General features: G+C 41.7%; 1 protein-coding gene and 1 non-coding gene across 2 annotated transcripts; both read right to left on the bottom strand.

Moving 5' to 3' along the window:
* Positions 1-1691: 1691 nt before the first annotated feature.
* haus6 (HAUS augmin-like complex, subunit 6) lies at positions 1692-26624 on the bottom strand. Its single transcript, XM_042333016.1, has 17 exons — positions 26378-26624; positions 22539-22634; positions 22019-22097; positions 20289-20421; positions 15324-15471; positions 14795-14860; positions 13036-13084; positions 12049-12222; positions 11558-11745; positions 10015-10144; positions 9285-9387; positions 8428-8539; positions 6854-6908; positions 6529-6717; positions 5826-5961; positions 3956-5275; positions 1692-2347 (listed from the first exon to the last, which is right to left on the bottom strand). The coding sequence occupies exons 1-17, from the start codon at positions 26524-26526 to the stop codon at positions 2253-2255; spliced, it is 3222 nt and encodes a 1073-aa protein (XP_042188950.1). The 5' UTR covers positions 26527-26624; the 3' UTR covers positions 1692-2252.
* LOC121850786 lies at positions 7514-7645 on the bottom strand. Its single transcript, XR_006085759.1, has one exon.
* Positions 26625-27678: the final 1054 nt, after the last annotated feature.

Genomic DNA, 27678 nt, shown 5'->3' with positions numbered 1-27678 from the left:
TGGCAAACAGGACTTCCGCCACTGTACAACCACCCTCTGGAACTCCATCCCACAGTCCCTCCGTCTCACCCCCTCCCTTACCACCTTCAAGACCTACCTCAAGACCCTCCTCTTTGACCGTGCTTTCAATCTCCCTGTTTCCCCCCACCCCGACCCTCAGCTCGGGTCCGTAACTCTGTCTAACCAGCGCCTTGGGACATCCTCCCAACGTGAAAGGCGCCATACAAATGTAATTTTGTTGCTGCTGCTGTTGTGTAGGAAGAGCCGGGGAGTCTCTCAAGCAGTTTGCATAGTCAAGTCTGGACATAAACACACGGACAAGGGTCCCAAAGAAAGAGACAGTAGCAGAAGCAAGTTTCTACAGGTGTCAAACACTATTCCTGTACTTCCAACCTCATGCCAATTGTTTGTGTGCAAGATGACTGCAAATAAATCCTTATGCCAATTGTTTAGGTGCAAATGAGTCAAACTATTGAGCCCACCCACATACCTTCCAGTTGGGGGGAGGGGGGAAAGAGATCCCTGGACAACAATCAGGAAAAGGCTGATTTTCCTCTTTATTTACCAGCGCCACTGTAGTTAATCGCAACATAATAATTGTTACATTTCATATAGCACCTTATCACGTCTTCGAGATGTCTCAAAGCACTTTACAGAATATACTGTAAAGTGAATTGACTGTATATTTTGTGGTCGAAACACAGCAGACAACTGCATACAGCAGTGTCCCGCAAACAGTCATGGATTGAAGTGACCAATTTATTACCTTCTCTTGGAAGGAATGATTATCCCCAGAACAGTGATCCACCAATCAGCTAACAATTGGATTCCTACTTACTACTAGGTAAACAGGTGCGTGAAGCAAGGAAACTTGCCCAACATTTCGTCCTGCTGGGAATTGAACCCAAGTATCTCGCTTGCGAAGCAAGTGCTGTAGCACTATGCTACAGGACTCATCTCACCTGTTGTCCAAAAACAGCAGATTAATAATCATAATCCTTAAATAATCCTTGCATTTGATATTGCACTTTTCACATCTTCTATACGTCTCAAAGCACCTCAGACTATACCGTAAAGTGAATTGACTGTATATTTATGGTTGAAATGCAGCAACCAATTGCACACAGCAATGTCCCACAAACCGTCATGGATTGAGTGACCAAATTATTTTATTTATATTTTTTCTTGAGGGATTATGATCAGGCATATGGAGTAAGGAAACTTGCCCAAGGTTTCGCCCTGCTGGGAATCGAACCCAGGTCTCTCGCTTGTGAAGTGAGTTCTCTAACCAGAGTTACAAGTCTCCAGGTTAGAATTTGAACTTGTATTGCCTTTATGCACCAGATTAGGGAAAAGCTGATGTTCCAACAGTAGAAGAGATTGGAGGTACAATTCTAGAAAAATAAAGATGCAATTAATTTGGGAATGACACCACTTTCACACTCAAGACCAATTGAAGTTGAACTAATTAGGAACAGATTTCTGTCTAGTGAGAATGTATTTTGTAATTACATTTTGTATCGGTTTGCATCATCCATTGCAACCAAAATACACTTCACCCAAAACACTTGAGCAATGGATTCTTAACAATTATAAATAAAACTTAGTGGGACAAGAAGCCAGAGTATTCAGATATACAAAAAGGAGGTTAGAATGCAGTAATTCTTCTTTGCATATAAAGAGTCATTTTCCATATTACATTACTTTATTACAAACAGCATAATGATACGTACAATTAGATAAAAACAATAGTTTAGCAATTCAAGAGTGAATTAGAGGCTAACCAGAAGACTGTTAATTTTGGAACAAATCTGTTGCTTAAGGCAAATAATGTCAACATCAAGGAATAGAAAGAACATTTCCACTTGCTCTAGATAGTGCCAGAATACAGCATCAAATTAGGTAAAACAGTCTGCCCTAGATGCATGCCTTAATCCAAACAGCCTCCACTGTACCCCACTGATTCTCTTATTTCTCAAAAAAACAATTATCTCTAATTTATGGGCAGATCAGTGCCTTAGAGGACCATGCAGTGAACAGAATAAGTCACAAACGATTTTATTTAGGCCCTTGGTAATCCGGATAAGGAATTTGTAAAGTACTCATCCATCTTGGCTGATTTGAACCAGAGAAGTGAAAAGGTCCTCAAAGATGAAGTTCATAAGATTTAAAGGTATTGGAATGTTCTTAATACTGTGATTAGTCACTACCTTATGTAAATTAGAATGTACAATATGTACAAATTAAGTGCATCAAAAGTTTATTAACTGTTCCACTCCATCTGGAAGAGTATCTTCATATACAGAATTTTCACAGCTGGAAGTACACTTCCTTTGTGGTTCTTTTTCTGAAATAAATTATACAAAAATGATTAGAATTACTGTACTGACACAATAGCATACGTGCAATATCACCCATATCTTGTAATAAGTAAGCATTCTAATGGCTGAAAATGGTTTACTTTCTTGAATGTTAAGACTTCGGGAAAGAAAACACTGCACTCAGTCACCACCCTCTCACCCCATCATTCACCCATCCAGCTGGGGCTCCCACTCAATTTCTGTGAAGCACTTTGATGTTTTCTTATATGAAAGTCTCCTATAGAAGTCTGATAGTACTTTCACCTCCAAGTCAGACGTTTGTGAGTTCAGGCAACCCCTGGGACATTGAGATCATAGTCTATGTTGACATCCCAATGTAGTACTGGGAAGTACAGCACCTCTTCATGTCAAGACTTCTCAAAGCATTTCAGATTATACTGTATATTTTGTGGCCGAATTTTGAGAGTCAATTAGACACACAGCATTGTCCCGTAAACAGTCATGGATTGAGTAACCAAACCTTTTTTCTTATAGAGATTATTAACCCCGAAAACATGATCCACCAATCAACTAATAACCAGGTTTCTACTTACTACTAGGTAACCCTAGGCATGAACAAACAGTTGTGGATTGAGTGACCAAATTATTATGCTTTTTTTTGAAGGATTACCCCCAGAAAAATGATCCGCCAATTGACTGAAAACCAGGGTCCTCCTTACCCCTAGGTAAATAGGCATATGGAATAAGAAAACTTCCCAACATTTCGCCCTGTCAGGAATAGAACTCAGGTTTCTTGCTTGCGAAGCGAGCGCTCTAGCCACTAAGCTACAGGACTCCACATATAAATGCAAGTTGTATAGAATACTCAGCTCATTCACATCTCTTCAGAAAACAAATGACTGAGAAGGCACGACAAAGTCTTAAAATGAGAAACGCATTATTAGATGTAAGCAGGCTATTTGACTCGGTGCGCGAGGGTATAGCTAAGGGGTATTAGTATAAAATTAAATGCCCCAAAGTGAATGTGAAATTGATTCCCAAACACATTTAATGCATTGTCCATTTACTCCTGGTCTGTGACATACTAGACACTAAATAAAGTTGATATTCTGAATGACCAGACCAAGTGTACTTAGCACTCTTACAATATGGCGGATTGGAATCTGGGACTGGAAGACATCAAGTGGTTCAGTTGATCAGTTAAAACTATATGCAACATTTCTAGCCCTTAACCATTACTGTGTTACAGAAAATAGAAAAAGGATTACACTAGAATTGCACTTTAGTGAGTCAAACCATATTCTCTCCACACATAAAAACATGCTTTCATGTACATCAACCATTTGAAGTCAAGAGAGAAAAAACTCCTAATTACTTGCCTCCCTGCATTTCAAGAATTTAAAGCTTACTTCCTTGCCAGACAAACACTATATCAAATGCGCTGATAAGGATTCCTTTGATCGATGTACCCATCATTCAGAGAATAACCCAACCAGCAGCAGTTTGAACCTTTTCCTTCTAAATAGGATTTGACAGCTTACCCCAAAATAAAGTTCCACTTACCTTCAATAACATTAAATGATTTATTGCTGAACAGTGCTAATTGTATATTAAAAGCAAATCCCTATACTTACTCTCTAATAGCTGGATCTTATAAAATTCATCTTCAGGAACAGAGTCATTCAATAGAAATAAACCAAGAGATGGAATTTGATGTTGTGAAGATACTGGTGAAGGAGTCCTCAAGAAATTCTGATCCAGGAAGAAGCATTTATCCACAGAATCACGTTTATCTATTGACCCCAAATTATCATAATAGTCTACATCATCAAGCCCTAATTCACTTTCATCTTTACTATCAAATTGAACTGCTTCAGCATTTTCAGTTAAACATTGCTCCTGGTTTGCACCATATATAGTATTTGTACCCAAACAAGTCTTCCGCAGCCGATTATATCTACTCTGTAGAGCTTGTAGGTCTGATTTGAATGTCCCACAAGTATTGACTTGATCAGTATTCACATTTATAGGACTGTTCCAACTTTCATTTCCATGCTCATCTGGAATGGTCTCTTGTAAAATTCCACCATCTTCACCATCACCAGAAAGCCTTTGAGATTCATTCCATGGCAATGTATCCTGCAAGTCAGATTCTGTACCAAGAGACGAAGAGGATCCAGAGTTCTCAAAAGCTGCAAACTTCTTGTAGATTTCCACTGCAACACATTTTGACAGTTTCTCCTTCTTAATGGGAGAGTTCAGATTTGATTTTGTAAGGTTCAAAAATGAAAAACACTGGTCAGGATTTGCCTCATTTCCTGAAATTAAACTTCTAGCAAGATTATTTTTAAGCAATTTGCAGGCATAATCTTCCCCAGAATCTGACATTTGAGGTTTGAAAGCCATGGTGGGTTCTTTACTCAACTCATGATCTGCATAGTTACATGTACTGCCAGAAGAGAAATAATCAAATATATCTTCTGATCCAAGGCCCGAGCAACAGATGTTTGATCCTTTGCTGTTATCTAAAGAACCCACTGCTTTGCTCCTCCATTCAACATCTGCTTTGGGAAACACGTTCCTATTCCCATTCTCATTTGTTTTGGGCAAGAGATATCCTAAATTAATCACTTCTTTTTCAAAAGATGAGGTGTTCTCATCCAAAAGACAGTAACTTGACCACACCGATGGCACCTTTTTTCTATCCGGTGAATTATAACAACTTTGCTTCGTATCCAGAATTTCAGCAGAATTCAGGGAAATGTTTCCTTCATTTGTAGGCCAATCGGAAACATTTTTTGATGTGGGAGTTGGAGACTCTTCTGGCAACAAAATAGGAATTTCGCCACAATCATCAGGTGTTGTAGGTGAAGATGGCATCTCATTTAGGAGTTTCTCTTGTTCACGCTCAGTCTCCTGAACTGCACATCTCCAGGACATCTTGATGTCTGTAACTAGGGCCGCAACACAAAAAANGTAAGCATTTAAAATGAGTAAAAACAGAAAACACGATTACAATAAAACATCAGTATAGCTTTGAAAAAGGATCAGTAATAAGCAATAGAATTTTTTTCTTGGATGATTCCAAGTCTTCATTGCGTTTAATTACAATTTCCAATTGGCTTCAAGTTCCTACCATGATTTCTTGTACTGTGTACTAAGCAGAAATTACAAACGGAGAATTGCTGGGATGCCAAGAAAGGTGGTAGAGGCAGAGTCCATTGTGGGTTTCAAGAGGCAAGTAGATAGATATGAAAGCTAAAGGCTTGAGTGCAGAGCAGTGAAACTGAATGAACAGCTTGCTCTGAGTAAGAGTGCAGACTCAGTGCATCAAATGGCCTTCTGTGCCGCAAGTTTCAATGATTCTTCTGATGGCAAAACGGTTCAAAGAAATACCATTAAATTAATGGGAACATTTGGCTAGTTTCTCAGTATTACAAAAAGGTAACTTAACAAGTCCCAAGTGTCAGTAAAACATTCAACAAGAATGTCCCTTGAACTTACTCAAATTTTCTGGTGTTCTCGGTAGCTCTGCTCGTGTCACAAAGGGGTCCGTCAATATAGACTCAAATATTTTGTCCAGCGCCATACCTTTTGGCTCAGATGACTGAGGTGAATCAGCAGCAATTGCATTGGCGACCTGTAGAATAAAAATTCATTCAGTGATGAGTACTTCAATCTTGAAACCGATTCATAGAGGCACAAGAACCAATGGAATTAAAATAGTCTAACCAAATAATGAAGTTACACCTAGCATCAAGAGAAAAAATTGTTTATCCTCACTACTCAGATACATATTACAACAAGGTCACATCTGCCTGTTGAGGTGAATGATAAATATCCCTTGGCACAACTTGAAAAGAAAAGGGAGTTTCTCCAAGTGTGCTGGTCAACAATCCCTCAGGAAAATTGATCACTAACTTCATGGCTATTTATGAGACATTTCTGCGTATAATTTATGCAGATTTTCAGTGATGCCAGATCCAAATTGACATAGCTCTTTTCATTGCATTTAGGATTTGCCTTCCTTGCTAGTCTCCCCAGCCAATCAAAAACTTAAGACTGTCTGCAGCATTATGTGCACAAAACGTTGTACTTTCCATTGTGTTAAGCTATTTAATCTAGAATTATCAGGAATGGTGGTCACAATAGGACTGAGGAAGCGATTTTGTTTCATTTGCGTACAAAGAACAATAAGCTTACTAACCTCCTCTGCCAATTGATCACTCGCCTTCTGAAACAGATCATCTCTTTTCTTAAGAGCGTCTTTAGTTTTCTTCAAGCACACTGAATGTGGAGTTTCATCCTTCTGTTCTATTTCCATCTCTTTCAAATACGGAGTCAGAGGTTCATATCCATGAAGCTGCGAACTTGTAACTGGCATTTCAGTGATGTTCTAAGAATTAATTTTTACATCAGGATTAATATAGATCATTGCATAGATGGGTTCATTGATACCACACAATCAATATGTTATGCAACTGTTTTTAAACCATTAAAAATCAAAGTAGTGTGGAGGATGCGTTGCTTACCTCCATAAGACATTGAAAACGCTCTTCTGTTGGATCTACAGGATGTGCAATCAACCTGCAAGATTAAAAGCTTGGAATAAGAAATTACAACAGTTGAAGAATACATAAAAGGAAGAACATTATTCAAATAGAAAAGTGATTTTTTTCCCCAGTATGCTGCCCAAGAATTCTCTAATTAAATTGATAGACCCTGTCTGTTTGTGGATCACTACTCTGCACAAAATAGCTGCTGCCTTAATCCACAAATACATTTAGTACTGTGAGTAATTACTGTGAAACCCCGTGAGATGGTGTGAAGCAATAGCAAATGCAAGGATATTAGCAGACCTGCACTATTTGGTACATTAACAAAGTGTAATTCAACATGAATTTATTATTTCCAAGAAGAATAAAACCTGCTGCATAACTGAAGATGCGGGTGGTACATAAAATCACCAATAACAAAGAGTGACTGCCTCGGTCTATGCAAGAAAAAAGTTATACAGAAATCAAGTCCTCAGCATTGATACTCCTTTGGAAGAGATCAGTCCAAAGAGAATTTGCACAAAATAAGCTTTGCTTAACTAACTTTTCTAATGCAACAAATATTTGAGCTACTGCAATAGCTTTTTTTAGAATAACATCAGATTTCTGCGTTAGCACAACACTTCTATTAAATAATAATGTTAGCCTCGTATCTGTCCGCTCCAATTTCTCTCAATTCGACTCGGTCATCAGAAGGCTCATTTTACTCTAGGGAGAAATAAGCGACAACTGGAGTAGACTTGGCTCCAATTGCGTATCAGCCTCCCAATACAAGAATAATAAATAATCTTTGCATTTGATTATATCACCATAGCACTTTAAGACGCCTCAAATCAATTTTACTGTAAAGTCTAGTGACTGGATTTTGTAAGATCTGAGCAAAGAGAATCAATACACTAATAAAGTTACCGTAGTTTCTAATATACATCTTAAGGAACTGCAAACCTTGCCCTGCTTTGAGGTTACAACAGCAAAATTACATTTGTATAGGGCCTTTCAAGTCAGAAGGATTGCACAGTCGCTGGACAGTCAGTGTTTCAGACCTGAACTGGGGGTCAGGATCGGGGAATATGGAGGGCAGTGGGGGAAGGTGGGTGACCAAAGGTACGGTCGAAGAAGAGGGTCTTGAGACGAGTCTTGAAGGAGGAAAGGAAGGGGGAGAGGCAAAGGGACTGCAGCATGGAGTTCCAAAGGGTGGGGGCAGAGTGGTTGAAGGCCCATCTGCCAATGGTTAACCAATTAAACACAGGACACATCTCTGGAATATTCAGGATCTAGGTTTAGTTTCATGCAAAACAGTGAATAGGCGATTGAGCCAGCATCCTTAAGCAGTTGCGGCTGGATTTCAGATCCTGTAAGCTATAGCTTTGTGCAAATGGACATACTGAATGGGTATAAACTTTGAACATTCTAAGCTCAAAAGGAAAAACGTCTTGAAAGAAAAAAAATCAAACTTCTCAATTCTTTAAGCAAACAGGGATGGTTTTAGCAGTTTGCTGACACAAATAAATTTGTTCTTAAAAACAATGCTGGGATACAAGACAACATACCTTTGAGAGAAGAGTGATTTTAATGAGTTTTGATGACTAAACCTCTGTGAAAGGCTAGTTATACAATAGTCATCTTTTTTTGAATCTCTTGCTCTCGTTTTTTCAGGAGAAACTGTCAAAAGAATGTCCAAAATGATGCAGGTTTGAATAAGATATTTTCAATGTTAGTAACTTAAATTTAACCACACTGTTTAGAAAATACAAGTCATTCTCTAAATAACACAAGTTTGAATTACGTCTTTCAAAAGGTTGTATTGTATTTAGTCCAATTTCCTCTACATTCTCGATACATACAAAAAATTACAACTTAAAAGTAATATTTCAACAAATAGGGAAAGTCAGAAAAGAGAATGGCAAACAATGAGCACAAGAAGTGATCAGGGCAAATAGATCATACTATCGCTTTAAAGATCCACAGTATGAATGAATATGAATGATGATTTCTTGTTTAAAAAAACTCAACCATGCAATGCTAACAATAAAATCAATCACTTCCCAACCCATCGCACTGTCAAGTAGCATTTAACCTCCCACTGTGAAAAATAAAACAAATATTAAATCTTACAATTGATTACAATTTCATTAAAGTAGTCCTAAAGCTAATGTTAAAACCTTAAAAAGTTGAGCATCTCAGAAATTAGTAAGGGAGTAGAAAAGGCAAGGATTGAATATGCCAGATTTGAGGGCCAACATCATTAAAATGTACCAATTTTTGGAATTGATCCAATAAAAATGGAACTAAAGATCACCATCCCTGTTCTAGATGCAAACTGGATCTCAAAACCTAATTCTTGAAGGAAAACAAAGTGTTTGGAATTGCTACACGTTGCACAATTAATTTTGTAGTCACAACTTACCAGGAAGCAATGCAGGATAGGAACAAAACACGCTGTTTTTGTAAACTTCTTCTGAAGCTGCTTCAAAAGACCATGCTGGCATGACCGGAAGAAGATCAAGAACCTATAAAAGATTACATGTTTAATTAAATGGCCAGATGTGTTCAGAATTCCCATATCTTACCTCATCTAAATCATCTTCTTGATCAATGGTCAAAAGCATAAAGTACTGAAACTTTTGAAGTACTGTAACTTTAGCACAACTGCAAGTCATCAGCCATTTGTCTCAAAGGCTATTGTTCATGAATTTAAGTTGTATGGCTCCACCTGCCCCGAAACAAGCCTTCAACATGCCATTTTCCACCTATGTTTAACCTGACTAAGCACACATCAATTAGTAACATTATGGTTAATAAGCTAGCATTCTTCACAACAAACCATTTGGAGAGCTAAAAAAAAGTAGCTATTTCAAACACTGAAGTTAACTATAAACAAAACGCAAAACACTGCAGATGCTGGAAATCTGAAACAAAAACAGAAGTCACTGGGAACACTCAGCAGGTCAGGCAGCATCTATGGAGAAAGGAAAGTGAATCAACATTTCGGGTCCACGACCCTTCGTCAGAACAAATTAACTATAACAGTCATTATTATACACATTAGAATAGCAATATATTGGCAGAAAATAGTTTTGTCTAAGTGCACAAATAATCCCCTTTCCCCACAAAATTAGTAAGATGTTATTACTTACAGGATACTTTTTCTTCACAGGAGAAAAGCCAGTTCTGCTCAGATACTGCTCCCATTTTTTATCCCAGGCATTTTCCATCTTGGTAATTGAGAGTTTTATAGAAGGGACAACGATTTCTGTTATCTTCTGGCTGTTACAAGAATATTTAGTGTAAAGATCAGTTCATGTGCTTATTTCCAGTGATCAGCTATATTTGATCAGTAACGTTGCGGGGTGTTTATATCCAATTAGTTTAATTGCAAACCTATTCAGAATTAATTAGCTGCTGATCACGACACTACTCATCAAGGTTTTAGCCATACAGTAAACCCTGGCTTACTGGACTCCAAACATCCAGAATTCAATCCTTCCGGATCAGGCCCAAAATTGAAAAATTACAATAATTTTCTGCGGTCCTTGTGTACTCTTGCCAGCCCACTCTCCCAGCGCACGCCTCTGCCTCACAGTCCTTTTTGGCCTTCAGTGACCAGGGATAGACTTTGAATGAGTTTAAATTTTGTGAGCAGAAATTGCCTATATGGGAATTCAAACTATTACAATGTCGTTACCGGCACTAAAATAAGACGGCGCTGAAAAATGCCAGTACCAGGCATTGTAATTACACATAACCAGAATTCCGATTTGCTGAACCCAACTTGGTATACGATAGTCTTCTTAGCTTTCTGCCTCAGTGATTGGTGAAAAGCTGTAACTGCAATTATTGAGCTTGTGCTATTAAACTGCGTGAGTACTTCAACACTGTGGCAGAAATAATAATCCTTGCATTCGATATTATGCTTTTCACATCTTCTAGATATCTCAAAGTGCTTTGCAGAATATACTGTAGTGAATTGACTATTTGTGGGTGAAATGCTGCAGCCAATTGCGCACAGCAGTGTCCCACAACTAGTCATGAATTGAAGTGACCAAATTGTTTTTTTTTATTTCTTGAGGGATTATTATCAGGTTTGTGAAGTAAGGAAATTTGCCCAAGGTTTCACCCTTCGGGAATCGAACTCAGGTCTCGCTTGCGAGGTGAGTCCTCTAACCACTGAGCTACAGCTCTCCTATCCGGTAGGTCCGCATATAGAACAGAGTAGGAATGATATTAAATTAATATTAAACAACAACGAGGGGAGGGTGGAGGGCAGGGGTGGAAGCAGGGAGATCAAAAGCACGATCGAAGAGGAGGGTCTTGAGATGGGTCTTGAAGGTGCAAGGGAGTACATGGTTGAGAAAATGTAACCTACATTTGTATATTAAGTAGCAAAAGTTTCAAGCAATTTACCACAGTAAATAAATAAACAGTAAATAAACGCAGTAAATAATAACATTATTGAAGCTTACCATTAACATTTCCCTGGAGACCTTGCCTTCATACTTAGTTTTAGCATTTATACTTCAGACCAGGCATTGCTTTCCCACCCCATGCCCCAAACCTCCAAATATTTGCTGAAATGTTCAATGTGACATGAAGATGAAACTCTTTGCAAATAGTTCATATTAGCATGACAGAGAATTAGAATTGCAATTCTAAATATCCATACCAGGGTAGGGCACATACCTTTTATCTTCCATTTCAGAAAGTTCGCATTTCAGAATTTTTGTCGCCCTTTTCAAGTAATCATGATGTGCTCCCAATTTTACAGTACCAATTTGATGATACTCCTTTTCACAAAGTTTGAGGGACGAATTACATAGCTGGATTATTGCTCTCATGCTTAGTTTACCAGCCTCATACAGGTTGCCAATCTGTAAACAGAAAAACATTTGAGATAAAAGTGCTACAAAAAGGACATGTTTTACAGAAGGAATTCACTCAGTAACTTGCTACAAAATTGGAATTATTCACTTGTAACAGATTTACATTTGTGATTGGCACAAAAATACTTCACATGCCCTTAAATGCATTCATAAAGACATTTTCAATATCTATCAAAGCAGCCCATCCAACACAAATGTCAAATAATCCACCCCATTGTTCAGCATAGCAACTTGTATTCAATAAACATATTTTGATTAAACAGGTCAGCCGTAGGAGACTAAACTACTCACCTGATCCATTTCATCTTCAGCCTTAAGAAGCAATCGTCTTGGTACTTTTATTGCGGCATTGGTACCATCAAGCGTATATCGGTTTGCATTCCCTTTCACTATAGACTCTATAGCGTCTGTTTCTCTTTCCAACTGAGACAGTGTATCCATTACCACATTCCACATCGCTTGTAGCTGGGAGGAAGAGACAAACCTTAAATTTAACTGAAAACAAGATGCATTGAAAAATATCTAGAAATACTGCCCAAATAAAAAATTACCAACCACTAACTGGGCAAAAAAATATTAGGGCAGACTCCCGCATAGTAAAGGACAAAACCCATTTATTTGTCCTGATTCAATATCTCAGATGTCTTGTTAAAAGGGGAAAAAAGCTGACCTCTTGCTGAGCACTGGAAGCTGCTGCCATCATTTCTACACACTGATATCATGAGCACTTCAAGCTCAGGTGAAGCAGCAATTCTGAATAACCAGAAGCCAGCTGTTTTTTTTTTAAAAAACACAGGAAAGCAGAAGTATACCACACTTTCAGTGACCATGGCTTCACAAAAAAAACCTGTGCTAAGTGGCTCCACTTTACCAAGGAGTATAGCAGAATTGCCCCGTGTTTATATTCCTTATTTTCAATAATAGCTCAATAAAAACAGATTTGCTTTTTAACTGAATTTCAGCGCATCTGTTGGTCTCTATAACAAAGAAACCTCCCCATTCCCTGCTGTCAAAAGACTAGATAAACCACATAATGTACATTATAACATGCATTCAAACATTATATCGATTGAAACAAAATTTAAACTAGGAAAGGGAACTTTTTTCTAATTATTCTTGGCCTGCCAGTTCAAAATAAAGATTTAGAAACATAAATTATATACCAATGATTCTTAACATGTTCGGACAATGGATCTGTCATAAGTAGTCAGCACAATTTGTTCAAAAATATTTCTGGAGTAAATACAATTATGCACAAATACACAAGTTTGAACAAACCTCTTTCTGTTTCTGAATAAGTTGTTCTTGAGCATTTCCACAGGAACTCCTAACAGAAATAAAAAAAGTAAAACAATCTTGGAAACACAAAACAGATTTTTAAAGAATATCCAATGACCTTGTGGGCAAACCTCAGGTTTTGCTAAGTCAACTGATCTCATCCATAATGTCAGCCAATCAGAACAGGCCCCGGTATCATTTCTCCCATATTCAAATAGCCACCGTGAGCATTTGCCACATAGGAGAAATAAAAGGCAACTGATGCACTTGGATCAGTCTTCCAGTAAGCTTTCTTGCAATTGATTCAGTGTAAATGCCTTAATGTGCATCACAGCAGTTACTGTGAAGTATAAGTGAATGTATTTATTTATAAGCAAACATGACAGCCTATTTGTGCACAGCAATGGTCCACTAACAGCAATTAACTTTATCTGAGGACGTTTTAAATCAATTCCAGGAGAAAAATCCCTTCCTTTTACCAATGGAGTCAAACATTCTTCAACACTCTCACACTGCAGTGCTCTCCCAACACTACACTCGAGTTCAGACTGGACCATGGAGCTCAAAGTCCTCAAACCGGAACTTGAACCCATAGCCGTTGTTATCAATGGAGCTAAGTTGACTTTCTATTGATGAGAAAGGAACTTTCACCATCCATGTGGCAGAAATTACTTTTAATGTTAATTTGATTAATTACTCCGCAACATTTAAAGTTGATTTAGGGCAAATAATTCAATTGTGATTTCATCTGAAGCTAAACGCACCTAATCAAATTCTGTTCAAGTGTTAAAAGGAGCTGGTCTTTTCAAATGGAAGCAGACACAAACTAGTAACTTAAAAGCAATAAGTAAGGGACAGGTGGGTGGGGAAACAAAAATGCTTCCTGTGGACAATTCGTATTGCACAATTAGAAATAAAAACAAGCTCACTTAGGTTCAATCATCATTGTATTATGGGCAAATTGTCTGTCGTAAGGTTCACTTACATTTGTAGCTGCTCTAGGGCACTGCTGATGACAGCAACAACTAGTTTGGCTCACCAGCAGGACTTGGAAGGGCAGACCAAGCACCAGGAGCAGGGACTCTTTGCACTCAGCTCTCGTTAACCCTGGCAGCCAATGCTTTAACAAGTAGGGTGGTCCTACCTGCACAAGCATCAGGAAAGCTTGCCAGGCAGTGCTCTCAAATCGCAGGCTATGTGGTTTTAGTTAGTTAAAGACTACAGCGGTACCCAAACACACACTCTGGGGTGCCCAAGCCTTGGCTCTTGCTAACTTGGACCAAATACTTTCTGAAATTAGTAAATAGGATGCATCCTTCCAGGGAAACAGTGTGTATTGCATTCCAACAAATGCCTCTGGAATCTACATGTGTAGGTGGGATACATCTGACCAAAAAAAAACCTTTGCATTTGAAGTACCTCATCTACATGCTTCAACAACAACAACAAGATTCCATTTATAAAGCACCTTTCACGTCAGGAGGACGTCCCAAAGCGCTCCACAGTTGGGTCATGACCCGAGCAGGGGGGAAATGGTCAGGGGGAGGGAAGGGAGGGAGCGAGGAGGGGGAAATGGTCAGGGTGAGGGAAGGGAGGGAGCGAGGAGGGGGGAAATGGTCAGGGGGAGGGAAGGGAGGGAGCGAGGAGGGGGAAGAGAGTCGAGAGGGGAGCTGAAGGCACGGTCAAAGAGAAAACATTTAAGTGAGGTCCAGCAATGAGTAATCCCAAAATAGTGCTTATGAAAAAGTAGAAATCTTACTTTTCCAGACAATGTTTCTGTTCAGAACTCGGTTTCCTTAAAATTTTATTTTCCTTCACCAATAATCTAGAAACAAATCCAAACAAATCTATTAAAAATTCATTTAAACAAAGGTAACATTGTCTTGTATTTTTTCTTGCTTCAATACAAGTGCAACAAAGAAAGCATACCTTTATATTCTACTATAACTTAGTTCACATGAAAGCGACGTTATTACCAATAAATAGAATTCTGGGATACAACAACAAGATTACATTTGTATAGCACCTTTCACGTCAGGAGGACGTCCAAAGTCGCTGGACAGCATTTCAGGCCCGAGCCGGGGTTGGGGTGGGGGGGGTAAGGGAGGGGAGGGGAAGGGGGGGTGACCGATGGCATGGTCGAAGAGGAGGGTCTTGAGGCGGGACTTGAAGGAGGCTAAGGAGGGTGCGAGGTGGAGTGACTGGCGGATGGAATTCCAGAGATTGGGAATCGAGTGGCTGAAGGCTCTCCTGCCAATGGTAAAAGGATTTAAATACAACATACTTACTCTTCCTTTTTTTGATACTCCCCAACAACAAAAGCTTCCTTCTGAATTCCTTCTAAAAAACGGTTGCTTGCAATGCAACTTTTCATTGCTGCCAAATGGAGATTTTGTTGCTTTCCGCTCATTTCAATGGGTAGCCAGGAATTCTTTCCTTTTTGTTTAAGAAGAAAGTTAGCAACCTACAAGATCTGTCAATCAAGTTATCTCGCTAAATTATCATGCGCAACATGGACCAATCAACTGGCATGTTTCAACAGCGAAACTTTAATCTACAAGTCTTGGTTTGTAAATAAACTCACCTACAGCATACACACATGTGCCAATCAATTTTCCATGCAGATTTTTGTGTATACACACAATTTTGCATTCATGCAATCTCCACATTACCAACCGGAAAAACAGCTCTCCAACATTGAAGAATAATAATCCTTGCATTTGATATAACGCCTTATCATGTCTTCCAAGACGTCTCAAAGCAGTTCACAGAATATACTGTTAAGTGTGGGTGAAACGCAGCCAATTGCACACAGTAGTGTCCCACAAACAGTCGTTGATTGAAGTGACCCATTTTTTTTTTGAAGGAATTATTACCCCTGGAAAAGCGATTCACCAATCGACTAACAACCGAGTTCCTACTTACTACTAGGTAAACTGAGGCATGTGGATCAAGGAAACTTGCCCAACATTTTGCCCTGTTGGGAATTGAACCCAGATCTCTTGCTTGCGAGGCGTGTGCTCTAATGACTGAGCTACAGGACTCCACGCCCGTATGCCTCCAAATACAACGTAACGCCCACCAACAAACTAGTAACATAATGCATACGTTGATGTCCGACATTTCCCACCCCACTTCAGTTTCTCTCCTTGGGTAAAACCTGATTGACAAGCACACATGTCAAAATTAGAAACAAGCATACTTTAGTTATCACCTAAGCCAATAGAAATGTGCAGAAATATTACTAAAATTGTAGGGAGTTTTACTCATTTTGCGGAAAATTGCGTGGAGTTGATTGGCGCTGTTGAGAAACATTTTATTACCAACCTACATTAGCTGATAAAAACTAAACATAAGGAAATAACACATATTAGATTGTTGCAAAAAAAATGAATTACTTCTTTAACATAAACTAGGTGTTATTTTGGAGGTGGGGGGAGGGGGACACCAGCGAGGCTACAGGATAGTGCCTCATCCCGTCTTCAAGGCGTCTCAAAGCACTTCACAGAATATACTGCAAAGTGAATTCACTGTATGTTTTGTGGGTGAAATGCGGCACAAATTAATTATTCGTTTAAAGGGATTATTTTCTGCGGAAAAGCGATCTGCCAATCGACAACAACCAGGTTTCGAAATTATATATTAAAATCAGGATAAAGAGAAAAAAGCGCCAAGGTTACAGACTCTACACCCTCTCAGGCAACCAGATATTCACACAGGATTTTGGAAGAGATTTGGCAGTTTTAAACTGCTTCCTCACAGATGGCCCAACTTGCACATCTATATGCAATGCTTGGATTTTTTTAAAGAAAAGGAAACAAAGCAGAAATAAATGATGAATATATTCAAAAATCTTATATATGCACATCCGAGTCCAGAGTGCCTTTAATTCGAAAGGCAAAATAAGTTGTGTTTAGTTAAACTTCAAAATAAGTTAAAAATGATTTAGTCAAAATGAGTTGTGTTTTTTTTAATATAAACTTGCATTTATACAGCACCCTTCACATGGGTTAGCGTCTCAGAGCACTTAAAACTAACCAACTAACCAATCGACAGCAACATCTCTGGGGAGTGAAGCAAGGGGAGGAGGAAGGAGGAGAGGACAACAATGACATTCACTGTACAAGGTAGTGATATGGGACTCAGATCATTTTTTTATATACAAATGATCACAGGGAAGATTGTTTTAATAAACTAAATTATTCATACAGCGGGCATTCAATTAGCCATCTATATTCTTAGATTAGGCATGCACATGGTTTGGGATTTCTAAATTCTATTCAATAATCTGTTGTTCAATTAACCAAATTTCTCTGTGCAACCCTTACAAAGCTGAGCAATGTTACTGGCTGAAGCAATTGGAATGGTCTCTCAAATGTTTGGCTACTATATTCAAACAATGTGTTTCTAGGTTTCACAGTTACAGAACTGCAGGATTCTTTGGTTTGGAACTGAATTGGTTTTTGGAATTAGTATTCACAACAAAATACCATTCAGCTTCTGGAACACTCTCAAAATGTAATTGATCCATCAATAGGGTAAAGGGGAAAAGACATTTGCTATTTTTACTGATATGAAATAGTTAGTAACAATGACTTGCATTTATATAGTATCCTACAATAAATAAACACTTTGAATTGTATTGCTTACTCTGCAAGAAGTACTGTCTGACTGTAGAACATTAATTAAATTACATTGTGTAGACAGGGAAGATTGAGATACATGTGGTAAGCAGGATCCAAAAAGTATAGTTAATTAGGATAAACGGATAACTGGCTTTAAGAATGGTAAACAATTCGCCTTTATCTACTAAATGGATACCAAGTGCAATTTGCGTGCTCACTGCGCCCTCTTGTGGTCAGAAGGACCTTTGCCCAACTCTCCACTCCAGAAAACTCATCACTCTGAGGGAAAAGGGCTAAGCAAAGAATTATCTGGAGTTTACAAGAGTATGAAAAAGATTAACAAGTGCTAAGCAACACGAATATCCATTTCACAAAACCACAGACTAAAACTATTTTTAAAAAGGCCACAAAGATTTCACTGCTCCACAGCATTGCAAGGTATGCATATTGGTACAGAGCAAGTGGATGGAGGACAGGAAGCCACAACCCAACCCTCCAATAGACCAGAGGCCTCTGCGATGCATCCAACCGAGCATGCACTTTCGCCAGGCGCCCACACCAGTCACAGAATACAAGACTCCATTTTATAGGACAAGATGTCCGAGGTATGTACTTAAAGAATGTGATTAGTCCCTTATTAACATTTTACATGGGAAGTGGCTGAGATTTTGCCAGGATGGGAATGACAAGTTAAGCCAGAGTCTCATCAACGGGAGCAAGTCACTTCCCTAACCAACTCACTTCAAATTGTTTGAAGGCTTCTTACACAGGTGTGACTATGCAATGAACTGATGGGTCTAGAAGTCATCCATTTTAGCTTCTAAAAAATTGCCTACTTCTACAACAAAATTATATTTGTATAGCCCCTTTCACGTCGGGAGGACATTCCAAGGAGCTGGACAGACAGAGTTGCGGACCTGAGCTGAGGGTCGGGGTGGATGGAGGGGAAGCAGGAAGATCGAAAGCACGGTCAAAGAGGAGGGTCTTGAAGGTGGCGAGGGAGAGGGTGAGACGGAGGGACTGCGGGATAGAGTTCCAGAGGGTGCGTCCAGTGGCGGAAGGCCTACCCGCTGATAGTGAGGTGAGCAAGGTGGAGGACGTGAAGCAGGCCAGAAGCCGCTGAGCAGAGGGAGCGAACAGGGTGGTAGGGCGTTAGGAGGTCAGAGGGAGCAAGACCGTGGAGGGCTTTGAAGGTGAGGACCAGGATCTTGAACTGTATCCTCTGTGTGATGGAAAGCCAGTGGAGTTGGGCAAAGATGGGGGTGATAGGATAAGTTATTATCTGCAGACACGGGGGCAGGTTCACTCAACTATCTCTCTCCAGACCACGGTTGTCCTGACAGAATGTCAGTTAGACATCAAGTCCTGGATGAAAGCTAACTTTCTACAGTTAAACATCAACAAGACTGAGGCCCTCCTGATTGGCTCCCATCAGCGACTCCATATCTCAGGCGCTGACAGCATCACCTTCCATGAATGCACACTCCACCTCACTAAACCAGTCTGGAACCTTGGCATCGTGTTTGACCCTCAATTGTCCTTTCTAGCACAGCCATGATCTGCTCTGCCTCCCCCCACCTACACAACATCATCTGGCTCCGCCATTGCCTCACCTCTCAGGCCGCCAAAACCCTCATCCACGCATTCATCATATCTAGGTTCAACTACGCCAACTCCCTGATTGTCGGCCTTCCCAACTCTTCCCTCCACAAGCTTTAGATCATCCAGAACTCTGCAGCTCATGTCCTCGCCCACACCAGGCTCCATGACCATATTACCCCCAACCTCCCCCAACTCCACTGGCTCCCCATGCCCCAGAGGATAGTTTAAAATCCTCATCTTCAAGGCCCTTCACAGCTTTGCTCCTTCCTACCTCTGTAACCTGTTACGCCCATATCAACCTGTCCACTCAGCAGGCTGCAGCTTGCTCCACGTCCCTTTCTCAGCCCACCCCACCATCAGCGGTCAGGCCTTTAGCCTCTCTGACCCCTCACCCTTTGAAACTCCATCCCACATTCCCTTTGCCTCATTGCCTCCCTTGCCTCCTTGAAGGCACATCTCAAGACCCTCCCCTTCAGTCACGCCTCTGGCCATCCTCCTACTCTCCCTGATCTCAACTCCCTGGCTGTCCAGCACCTTGGAATGTCCTCCCGACATGATAGGCGCTATACAAATTTAATTTTGTATTGTATTGGGTGGGTGCTGCACCTTGAGATCATTTACAGTGGGAAGTCTCTCTGTGAAAAACAAATTAGCGTGCGGGGAGCCAAAATGGCCAATAGCCATTATTGCCCCAGTTAGGATTTTAATTCAATTCCAACCTGTTTCTAAAATAAATGAGCAACAGGGTATTTGACATTTCACTGCCACCATTTTCAAAGGAGTCAGCCTGACAATTTTATTTTGGAATGTGAGCAAATATTTATCCAAAACTTTCAAATAAAACACCTACATTACATAAATGGAGGCCACCTTGGTGTAAATTTTCACCAAGATGGTCTCCATTTATACAATGTCAATTCACTTTAAGACATCTCAGCACTTGATAAAGCACTATATCAAATGCAAGGATTATTATTAAATATAACAATACTCTTGTATTAGATTGTTTTACAAAAGTTTACTTACTTGCAGCTTTCTCATTATATTTTTGAATAAGCACATATTTTGAAAAATGGTACATGAGATTAATAAACTTAGGACCTCCAGGAGAAAGAAACAAAGAAGCCACAACTTGAGGAAAAGTGCTTCCAACTTTATCCTGTAAGGGAAAAAAGCCGTGAGTCAAGTACATGAAATCATTTGACAATTTTATAACATAATAATAGTATACAATAACCAATAGGTATGGGTCTCATTTCTATGAATGCATCTCAACTCCACAAAAAGGTTATTCTTGGTGGATCAATTCAAATGTTCAACACTCAAATCGATGGATTTGTGTTAGGTATGGGTATCAAGGGATATGGAGCAAAGGCATGTAAATGGAGTTTAAGGTACAGATCAGTCATGATCTAATAGGCTTGAGGGGCTGAATGGGTTACTCCTGCTCCTTGGGGGCAAGGAGTTCCAGAAGTTTGAGGTGCAGTGGGATAAAAGCACAGATGCCGATGGTGGGCCGAGCAAGTTAGAGATATCATCCACGCCTTCATCATGTCCCAGCTGGACTACGCCAACTGCCTGCTCGCTGGACTTGCTAATTCTTCCCTCCACAAGCTGCAGATTATTCAGAACTCTGCAGCTCATGCCCTCTCCTGCACCAGGCTCTGCGAACAGACCAACCCATTCTTGCCCGGCTTCACTGGTTACCCATCCCTCAAGAGAATCAAGTTCAAAATCCTCATTCTCACCTTCAAAGCTCTCCATGATCTTGCTCTCCCTTACCTCTCCAACCTCCAAACCCCATATCAGTCTGAGCGCTCCCTCAAGTCCCCCGCACTTCCCACCCCACCATTGGTGGTCAGGCATTCAGTATCTCTGGCCCCCACACGTTAGAACTCTATCCCGTAATCCCTCTACCTCGCCGACTCTCTTGTCTCATTCAAGTCCTGTCTAAAGCCCTTCCTCTTTGACCATGCCTTCGGCCACCCCAAACTTTCACCAGCATCAAGCAATAGCAAATGGAATTCCTTCCATTACGACAACACAACAATGTTTTGTATTACCTTCAGGTATAGCTTTTGATTATAGATAGGCGGGGGGGGGGGGGGGGGGGGTGGCAAGAGTGGAGAGAAAGTGGCAAACAAATACCACACTTGAGACAGTTAGTAAGCTACAAAACAGCCTGTGTAAAACCAAATCAAAATGCCCCACAAAGAGCAAATAATAAACAAGACTTGTTCACCTTAACGACTCAGTAAACTATTATTTCTGATAAGTTCAATTTTTTTTAAATGACAACTTGAAATACAGTAATGGAAATGAATTGTCAAGCTTGTTTGCCACCAGCTTTGGCATACTACTCCAATAGTTTCACATAATGCAATTTATCAGCTAGGGAACCAAAAGACAATGTTCTACAATTTAATACAAATAAAAAATTAAAGGTCTATTCAGGGAATATTGTTTCATGAACTAGAAATTATGAAAAAAAGTGAAGATCAGTTGACAAGCTGCCATTTCAGTTCTTAATTAGTTTTCCTTCAAGTCCCGCCTCAAAACCCTCCTCTTCAACCATGCCATCGGTCACCCCCCTTCCCCTCCTTTCTCCCTCCCTGACCCCAGCTCGGGTCTGAAATGCTGCAATCTGTCCAGTGCCTTGGAACGTCCTCCCAACGTGAAAGGTGCTATACAAATGTAATCTTCTTCTTGTTGATAAATCTACACTATTGGAAATTGGACAGGAATGTCCCACTTACCGCAATTTTCTTCAGCCACTCATAACACGCTTTTCTAAAGACAACTGCCATTTTCTTATCATAAATAGGCCAGCAATCCCTAGAATGGAGGGGAACAAAATTAAAATGTTTCTCTTAAATGTCAAATACTATGCAGCTTTTTTTAATATAAATGTGATACATCAAGGTTGAAAAGGATAAAGCAAAAGTAAAAGCAGTTCAAAGACCATCAAAATGAAAGATGCAGCACTCCACTAATTGAAGTGCATCAAATTCTAGATTGACATCATCACTTTCAAACCCCTCGACAGCCTTGCACTGCAATCCTCTGTGTCACTTCCTCCATCAGTGGACAAGCTTTCATTCTACCCTGCTCTCTAATCCGTACACCCACCCTATCGTATGGGAGACATGGGTCTTTCACAACATTAAAGAAATATTGGTGTATTGACAAAAGTATAACACAGTTGAGTACAAATCCAGAGGAATCAGGGTGGGGTGAGAAGTAGATATTAAACAGGTGAAAATCACTCATGCTTACCTGAATAGAGAATTGGAACGGGTTTGATCCAACATCACAAATAAGTAATGTGCCACAGTTTGAAATGCATCCATGTTTGGCTTGTCAAACATATTCCTGATTGAAGAAAGATGAAGATATTTATCACAGGCTGTGTTCTAGACCAGGAAGCCAACTTGCGTGACTATTCTACTCGTGCGTAATGCAGTCCGCAGGTCGCAAGTGTGCAGTCCCTGTATTAGACCATCATTGAAAAGTCCTGCTTTTATTTGTCACAATTTCCAAATTACTGATACCGGGAAACACAATATTTAACATCAGAAAATTATGCTTCTACATAAGTGAAGTATGTCACAAGGCTCAGAAAACAGTGCATTGTTTTCATCAATTTCCAGAATACTGTTCTTCTAATGTAGAGCCTTGTGCTGGGTCACAAAGAAGCAAGTCAATTGGTACATCCATAGTCAGATATGTAATAAGGCTTGTATTCTATATATTGAATCATCCAAAGTGTTGCACAGGATTTTACTTCAAAAGGATGTGACTCCATTCGTAGGCAAACACAATGTGCACTAGAATGTCCCACAAACAGCCATGAAGCAAATGAAGCTTTATCTAGGGTACCATAGGCCAGAACACCAGGAGAAATTTCTTTCTCTTTGACCTGTGTCATGGGATCTTTAACATCAACCTGAACAAAAGACAGGATCTTGTCTGTTGTCCAGACGTTTCTGTTGCAGAAACCCTCTTTCAAATTTCGCCTGAAAACTTTCCTCTTCGACCGCGCTTACGGCCACCTCCCCACTCCCCCGGCTCAGAGTCAGGCTTCACCATTGTCAATCGCTCTGAGGCGCTACCCTGCGTGGAGAGTGCTATACAAGTGCAAGTTGTTACTGTTGCAGTTTGTCTCGTTTGAAGGACAGACCACCAACAATGTCGACCTTTGTAGGACTGTATTGGAGAGTCAGCCTCGGCAAGTTCAAAATTCTGAAATGGGGCTTCTGATTAGTACAAGTGAGGTAAGTTTGCTACCAACATAGGCAAGTGCTTCCAATGCAATAATAATAATAATCCTTGCATTTGATATCGCACTTTATCTCGTCTTTGAGACGTCTCGAAGAGCTTCACCGCATATATTGTAAAGTGAATTGACAGTATATTTTATGGGCGAAACATGGCAGTGAATTGTGCACAGCAGTGTCCCACAGACAGTCGTGGGTTGAAGTGACAAATTTATTATTATTATTTTTTGAATTAATTATTACCCCGGAAAGCGATCAGTCAGTCGACTAACAACCAGGTTCCTACTTACTGCGAGGTAAACAGAGGCATGTGGAGTAAGGAAACTTGCCCAACATTTCGCACTGCCTGGAATCAAATGCAGGTCTTTCGCTTGTGAGGCGACTGCTCTAACCACTGAGCTACAGTACTCCCAGATCAGCATAAAATTCAATGGGAGTGGGGTGGGTAGAGACAGGAGTCCAACACTTCTGATTGTTGGACAGCTCCAACACTACTGTGGGTAAAAAATTAATTAAGGTTCCTGAACACTTGTATGAATGGTCGGCAAAGGCACAATTTACAGCCGAATTATTGACATTCACAGTCAAACATTAAACACAGCTATTTGGTAAAGCAGCAGAAAACAACAGTAAAGAGGGAAAAAGCAATTCAGGGTGGGAAACTAACGTGCCCTCCAAATCGTCCTTTAACCAGTTGTACTCTAGCTGGGCACTCAGCGCAGCGACAGCTTTTCTTTCAGTGCAATGGTTTTGTATTAAGTAACCATTCGTAAGAGTTGAGGGGGGGAAGGGTCTTGGTAAACAATTTGTGCTTTTCACTGATCCTTAAGTGTGACCCACAAAAATATACAGCCAATCACATCCAGTGAAGTGTTTTGAGATGTCTCGATGACTTGATAAGGCGCTTTATCAAATAGGAACACGTTATTGTTCGCCTTGTAAATGAAAGGACCTGGGTTCGATTCCCGGGCAGGAACACACACACACTCCGGTTTACCAACAAGTAAGTAGGAACCCACTCGTTGGTCCATTGGGTAACAATCACTCCATAATAATACTTCGGTCACTCAACCCACGACCGACTGTGGGACACTGCTGTGTGCAATTGGCTGCCACGTTTCACCCACAAAACACACAAGTCACTACACTTTACAGCGTATACTGTGAAGCGCTTTGAGACGTCTCGAAGCCATGATACCAAACGCAAGGATTATTATTAAACGTGTTTCTTACAGCGAGCGCAGGCGTAAGGGTTTTGCTTTTGGCCAAATTGCCACTACAGAACAACAACATTACATTTCTAATAGTGCCTTTCTCTGTCCGGAGGCGCTGGACATAAGAGCACAGCATTTCAGAAGAAGCTGTCCAGCGTTGCAGCACATATAACATGGCGGGGGGCCGGGGTCATCTGTCTCTGAAACACCAGTCAAGAGAAGGAGTTCTCCTTCACAAACAAATTTGGGAGATGAGTGTGTATTTGTTTGTGGGGGGGGGGGGGGGTGTGTGTGTGTCTGGAGGGAGGAGGAAATGGAAGCCATTTTTTCTAGAATAATAAAAAACATTAAAAGAAATACTGGGGAGTTAACAGCACAAGTCATCCAAACAAACAAACAAACACAACAGAGTTGCGTACAAATCCAGAAGAATCGCGCCGTGGGGGTGTGTGTGGGGGGGGGGGTGAGTGTGTGTGGGGGAGGGGGTGAGTGTGTGTGGGGGTGGGGGGGTGTGGGGTGTGTGTGTGTGGGGGTGAGTGTGTGTGAGTGTGTGGTGAGGGTGAGTGTGTGGTGAGGGTGAGTGTGTGGTGAGGGTGAGTGTGTGTGTGTGGGGGTGAGTGTGTGTGAGTGTGTGGTGAGGGTGTGGTGAGGGTGAGTGTGTGGGTGTGAGTGTGTGGGGGTGAGTGTGTGTGAGTGTGTGAGGGTGAGTGTGTGGTGAGGGTGAGTGTGTGGGGGTGAGTGTGTGGGTGTGAGTGTGTGGGGGTGAGTGTGTGTGAGTGTGTGGTGAGGGTGAGTGTGTGGTGAGGGTGTGGGGGTGTGTGTGGGGGTGAGTGTGTGGGGGTGTGTGTGTGTGGGGGGGGTGAGTGTGTGGGGGGTGAGTGTGTGTGGGGGGGTGAGTGTGTGGGGGTGTGTGTGTGTGGGGGGGGTGAGTGTGTGGGGGGTGTGTGTGTGTGGGGGGGGTGAGTGTGTGGGTGTGTGTGTGTGAGTGTGGGGGGGGTGAGTGTGTGGGGGTGTGTGTGTGGGGGGGGGGGTGAGTGTGTGGGGTGTGAGTGTGTGTGGGGGGGTGAGTGTGTGGGGGTGAGTGTGTGTGGGGGGGTGAGTGTGGGGGGTGTGTGTGTGTGGGGGGTGAGTGTGTGGGGGTGTGTGTGTGGTGTGAGTGTGTGAGTGTGTGGGTGAGTGTGTGTGGGGGTGAGTGTGTGTGTGTGTGTGGGTGAGTGTGTGGGTGTGTGTGTGTGTGTGGGTGTGTGGGGGGGGTGTGTGTGTGTGGGTGTGTGTGGGTGAGTGTGTGTGGGGGTGAGTGTGTGTGGGGGGGGTGTGTGTGTGTGGGTGTGTGTGTGTGGGGTGTGTGTGGGGGGGAGTGTGTGGGGGGGTGAGTGTGTGTGGGGGTGAGTGTGTGTGTGTGTGTGGTGAGTGTGTGTGTGAGTGTGTGGGGTGAGTGTGTGGGGGGGGTGTGGGGGGTGAACCTCTTCAGTCGATATTAAACTTAAAGTTAAAAGTTTGTTTTGAACAAAGGCGGAAATAATGCTTCTCCCCCTCCGCCCCCCCTCCCCCTCCCCCTCCCCTGAGAGAGAGAGAGAGAGAGAGAGAGATGCAAAAGTAACTGCTCCAACTCCCGGGGACTCACTTGCCGAACACGGTCCGGGAGCTGCCCCTCCACACGCCGCCCCTGGGCACCGCCGGCAGTCTGCCCGCCTCCTCCGGGGCGCTGAAGCCCAGGGCCAGCAGCGCGCTCCACAGCCGCTCCTTCGCGCCGCTCGTCGCCGCCGCCTCCATTTGCGCCGTCGGTTTCGTTGTTGCCTCAGAGACGACGGTCCCCGAGGCTGGATTTTAACGAAACTAAAACGGTGAAGCCGCTGCTCTCCTCCTCTCACTGCGCGCGTGTGTGTGTGTGTGTGTGTGTGTGAGGGTGAGGGGGTGTGAGGGTGAGGTGAGGCCGACCCAGGCCGTTGCTCCCTTTTTTTTAATATATATATATATATCTACAGAAATCCGCACTAAAGTTTATCCTCCACTGACATCAGTTCGTGCCGTCCGCCGCCGCCATTTCACTTTCTTTTCTATGGGGGAAAAAAAACACTACCAACCGCCACCCCGCGCGCCCGACCTCCGCGCCGTTTTAAACTGCAGCGCGCGCCGATCCCCGCCAACTCCACCCATTGGCTGCTCTCTCGCTCCCACCCCTCGCACTCCCCACCCCACCTCGCCTCTCCACCGCCAGCACCTCCCATTGGCTGTCAACCTGATTTCCCTCCCACACCCCATTGGCTGACAGTCCTGCCACCGCGGTCTCCGCTCTCTGATTGGATAGCGTGACTCCCCCCTCCCCTCTCTCTCTCTCTCTGATTGGTTCATCGCTGCTGGGGAGTATTGGTCTGTGATTGGCTGATGGCCCTGATCCTCTCGTTGGCTGCCGTTATTCTTACTTCTGATTGGCTGTGAGATAAATAAACGCCCGGGCAGGAAGGCAGATCCTAATGGAGGGAAAAATAATGCATTTGATTAATAATACTTCCATTTGATGCAGCGCCTTATCACATATTCAAGACGTCTCAAAGCGCTTCACAGAATAGACTGTAAAGTGAATTGACCGTATATTTGTGGGCGAACGCGGCAGCCAATTGCACACAGCAATGTCCCGCAAACAGTCGTGGATTATTATAATTATAATTTATTATTATTATGATTACAACGCCCCCACCCCCCACCATCAAAATACAATGGAGTCCTGTAGCTCAGTGGTTAGAGCATTCGCTTTGCAAGTGAGAGACCTGAGTTCAATTCCAGGCAGAGGGCGAAACCTTGGGCAAGTTTCCTTACTCCACACAGAGCCTAATAATAATCCCTCCAAAACCAAAAACAATAATAAATTGGTCATTTTCAATCCACGACTGTTTGTGGGACATTGCTGTGCGCAATTGGCTGCCG

Source organism: Callorhinchus milii, unplaced genomic scaffold (genome assembly GCF_018977255.1).
Source record: "Callorhinchus milii isolate IMCB2004 unplaced genomic scaffold, IMCB_Cmil_1.0 Scaffold1, whole genome shotgun sequence".
Taxonomy (NCBI): domain Eukaryota; kingdom Metazoa; phylum Chordata; class Chondrichthyes; order Chimaeriformes; family Callorhinchidae; genus Callorhinchus; species Callorhinchus milii.
This window is presented reverse-complemented; position numbering and strand designations above follow the sequence as displayed.

Excerpts from the sequence above, each read along its gene's own strand:
- haus6 (XM_042333016.1), bottom strand. The coding sequence starts at position 26,526 with ATGGAGGCGGCGGCGACGAGCGGCGCGAAGGAGCGGCTGTGGAGCGCG. Across the intron at positions 22,635-26,377 it reads TCCCGGACCGTGTTCGGCAA|GAATATGTTTGACAAGCCAA; the intron begins GTGAGTCCCCGG and ends TTCTTCAATCAG. Across the intron at positions 15,472-20,288 it reads ATATAATGAGAAAGCTGCAA|GAAAGAATTCCTGGCTACCC; the intron begins GTAAGTAAACTT and ends TTAAACAAAAAG.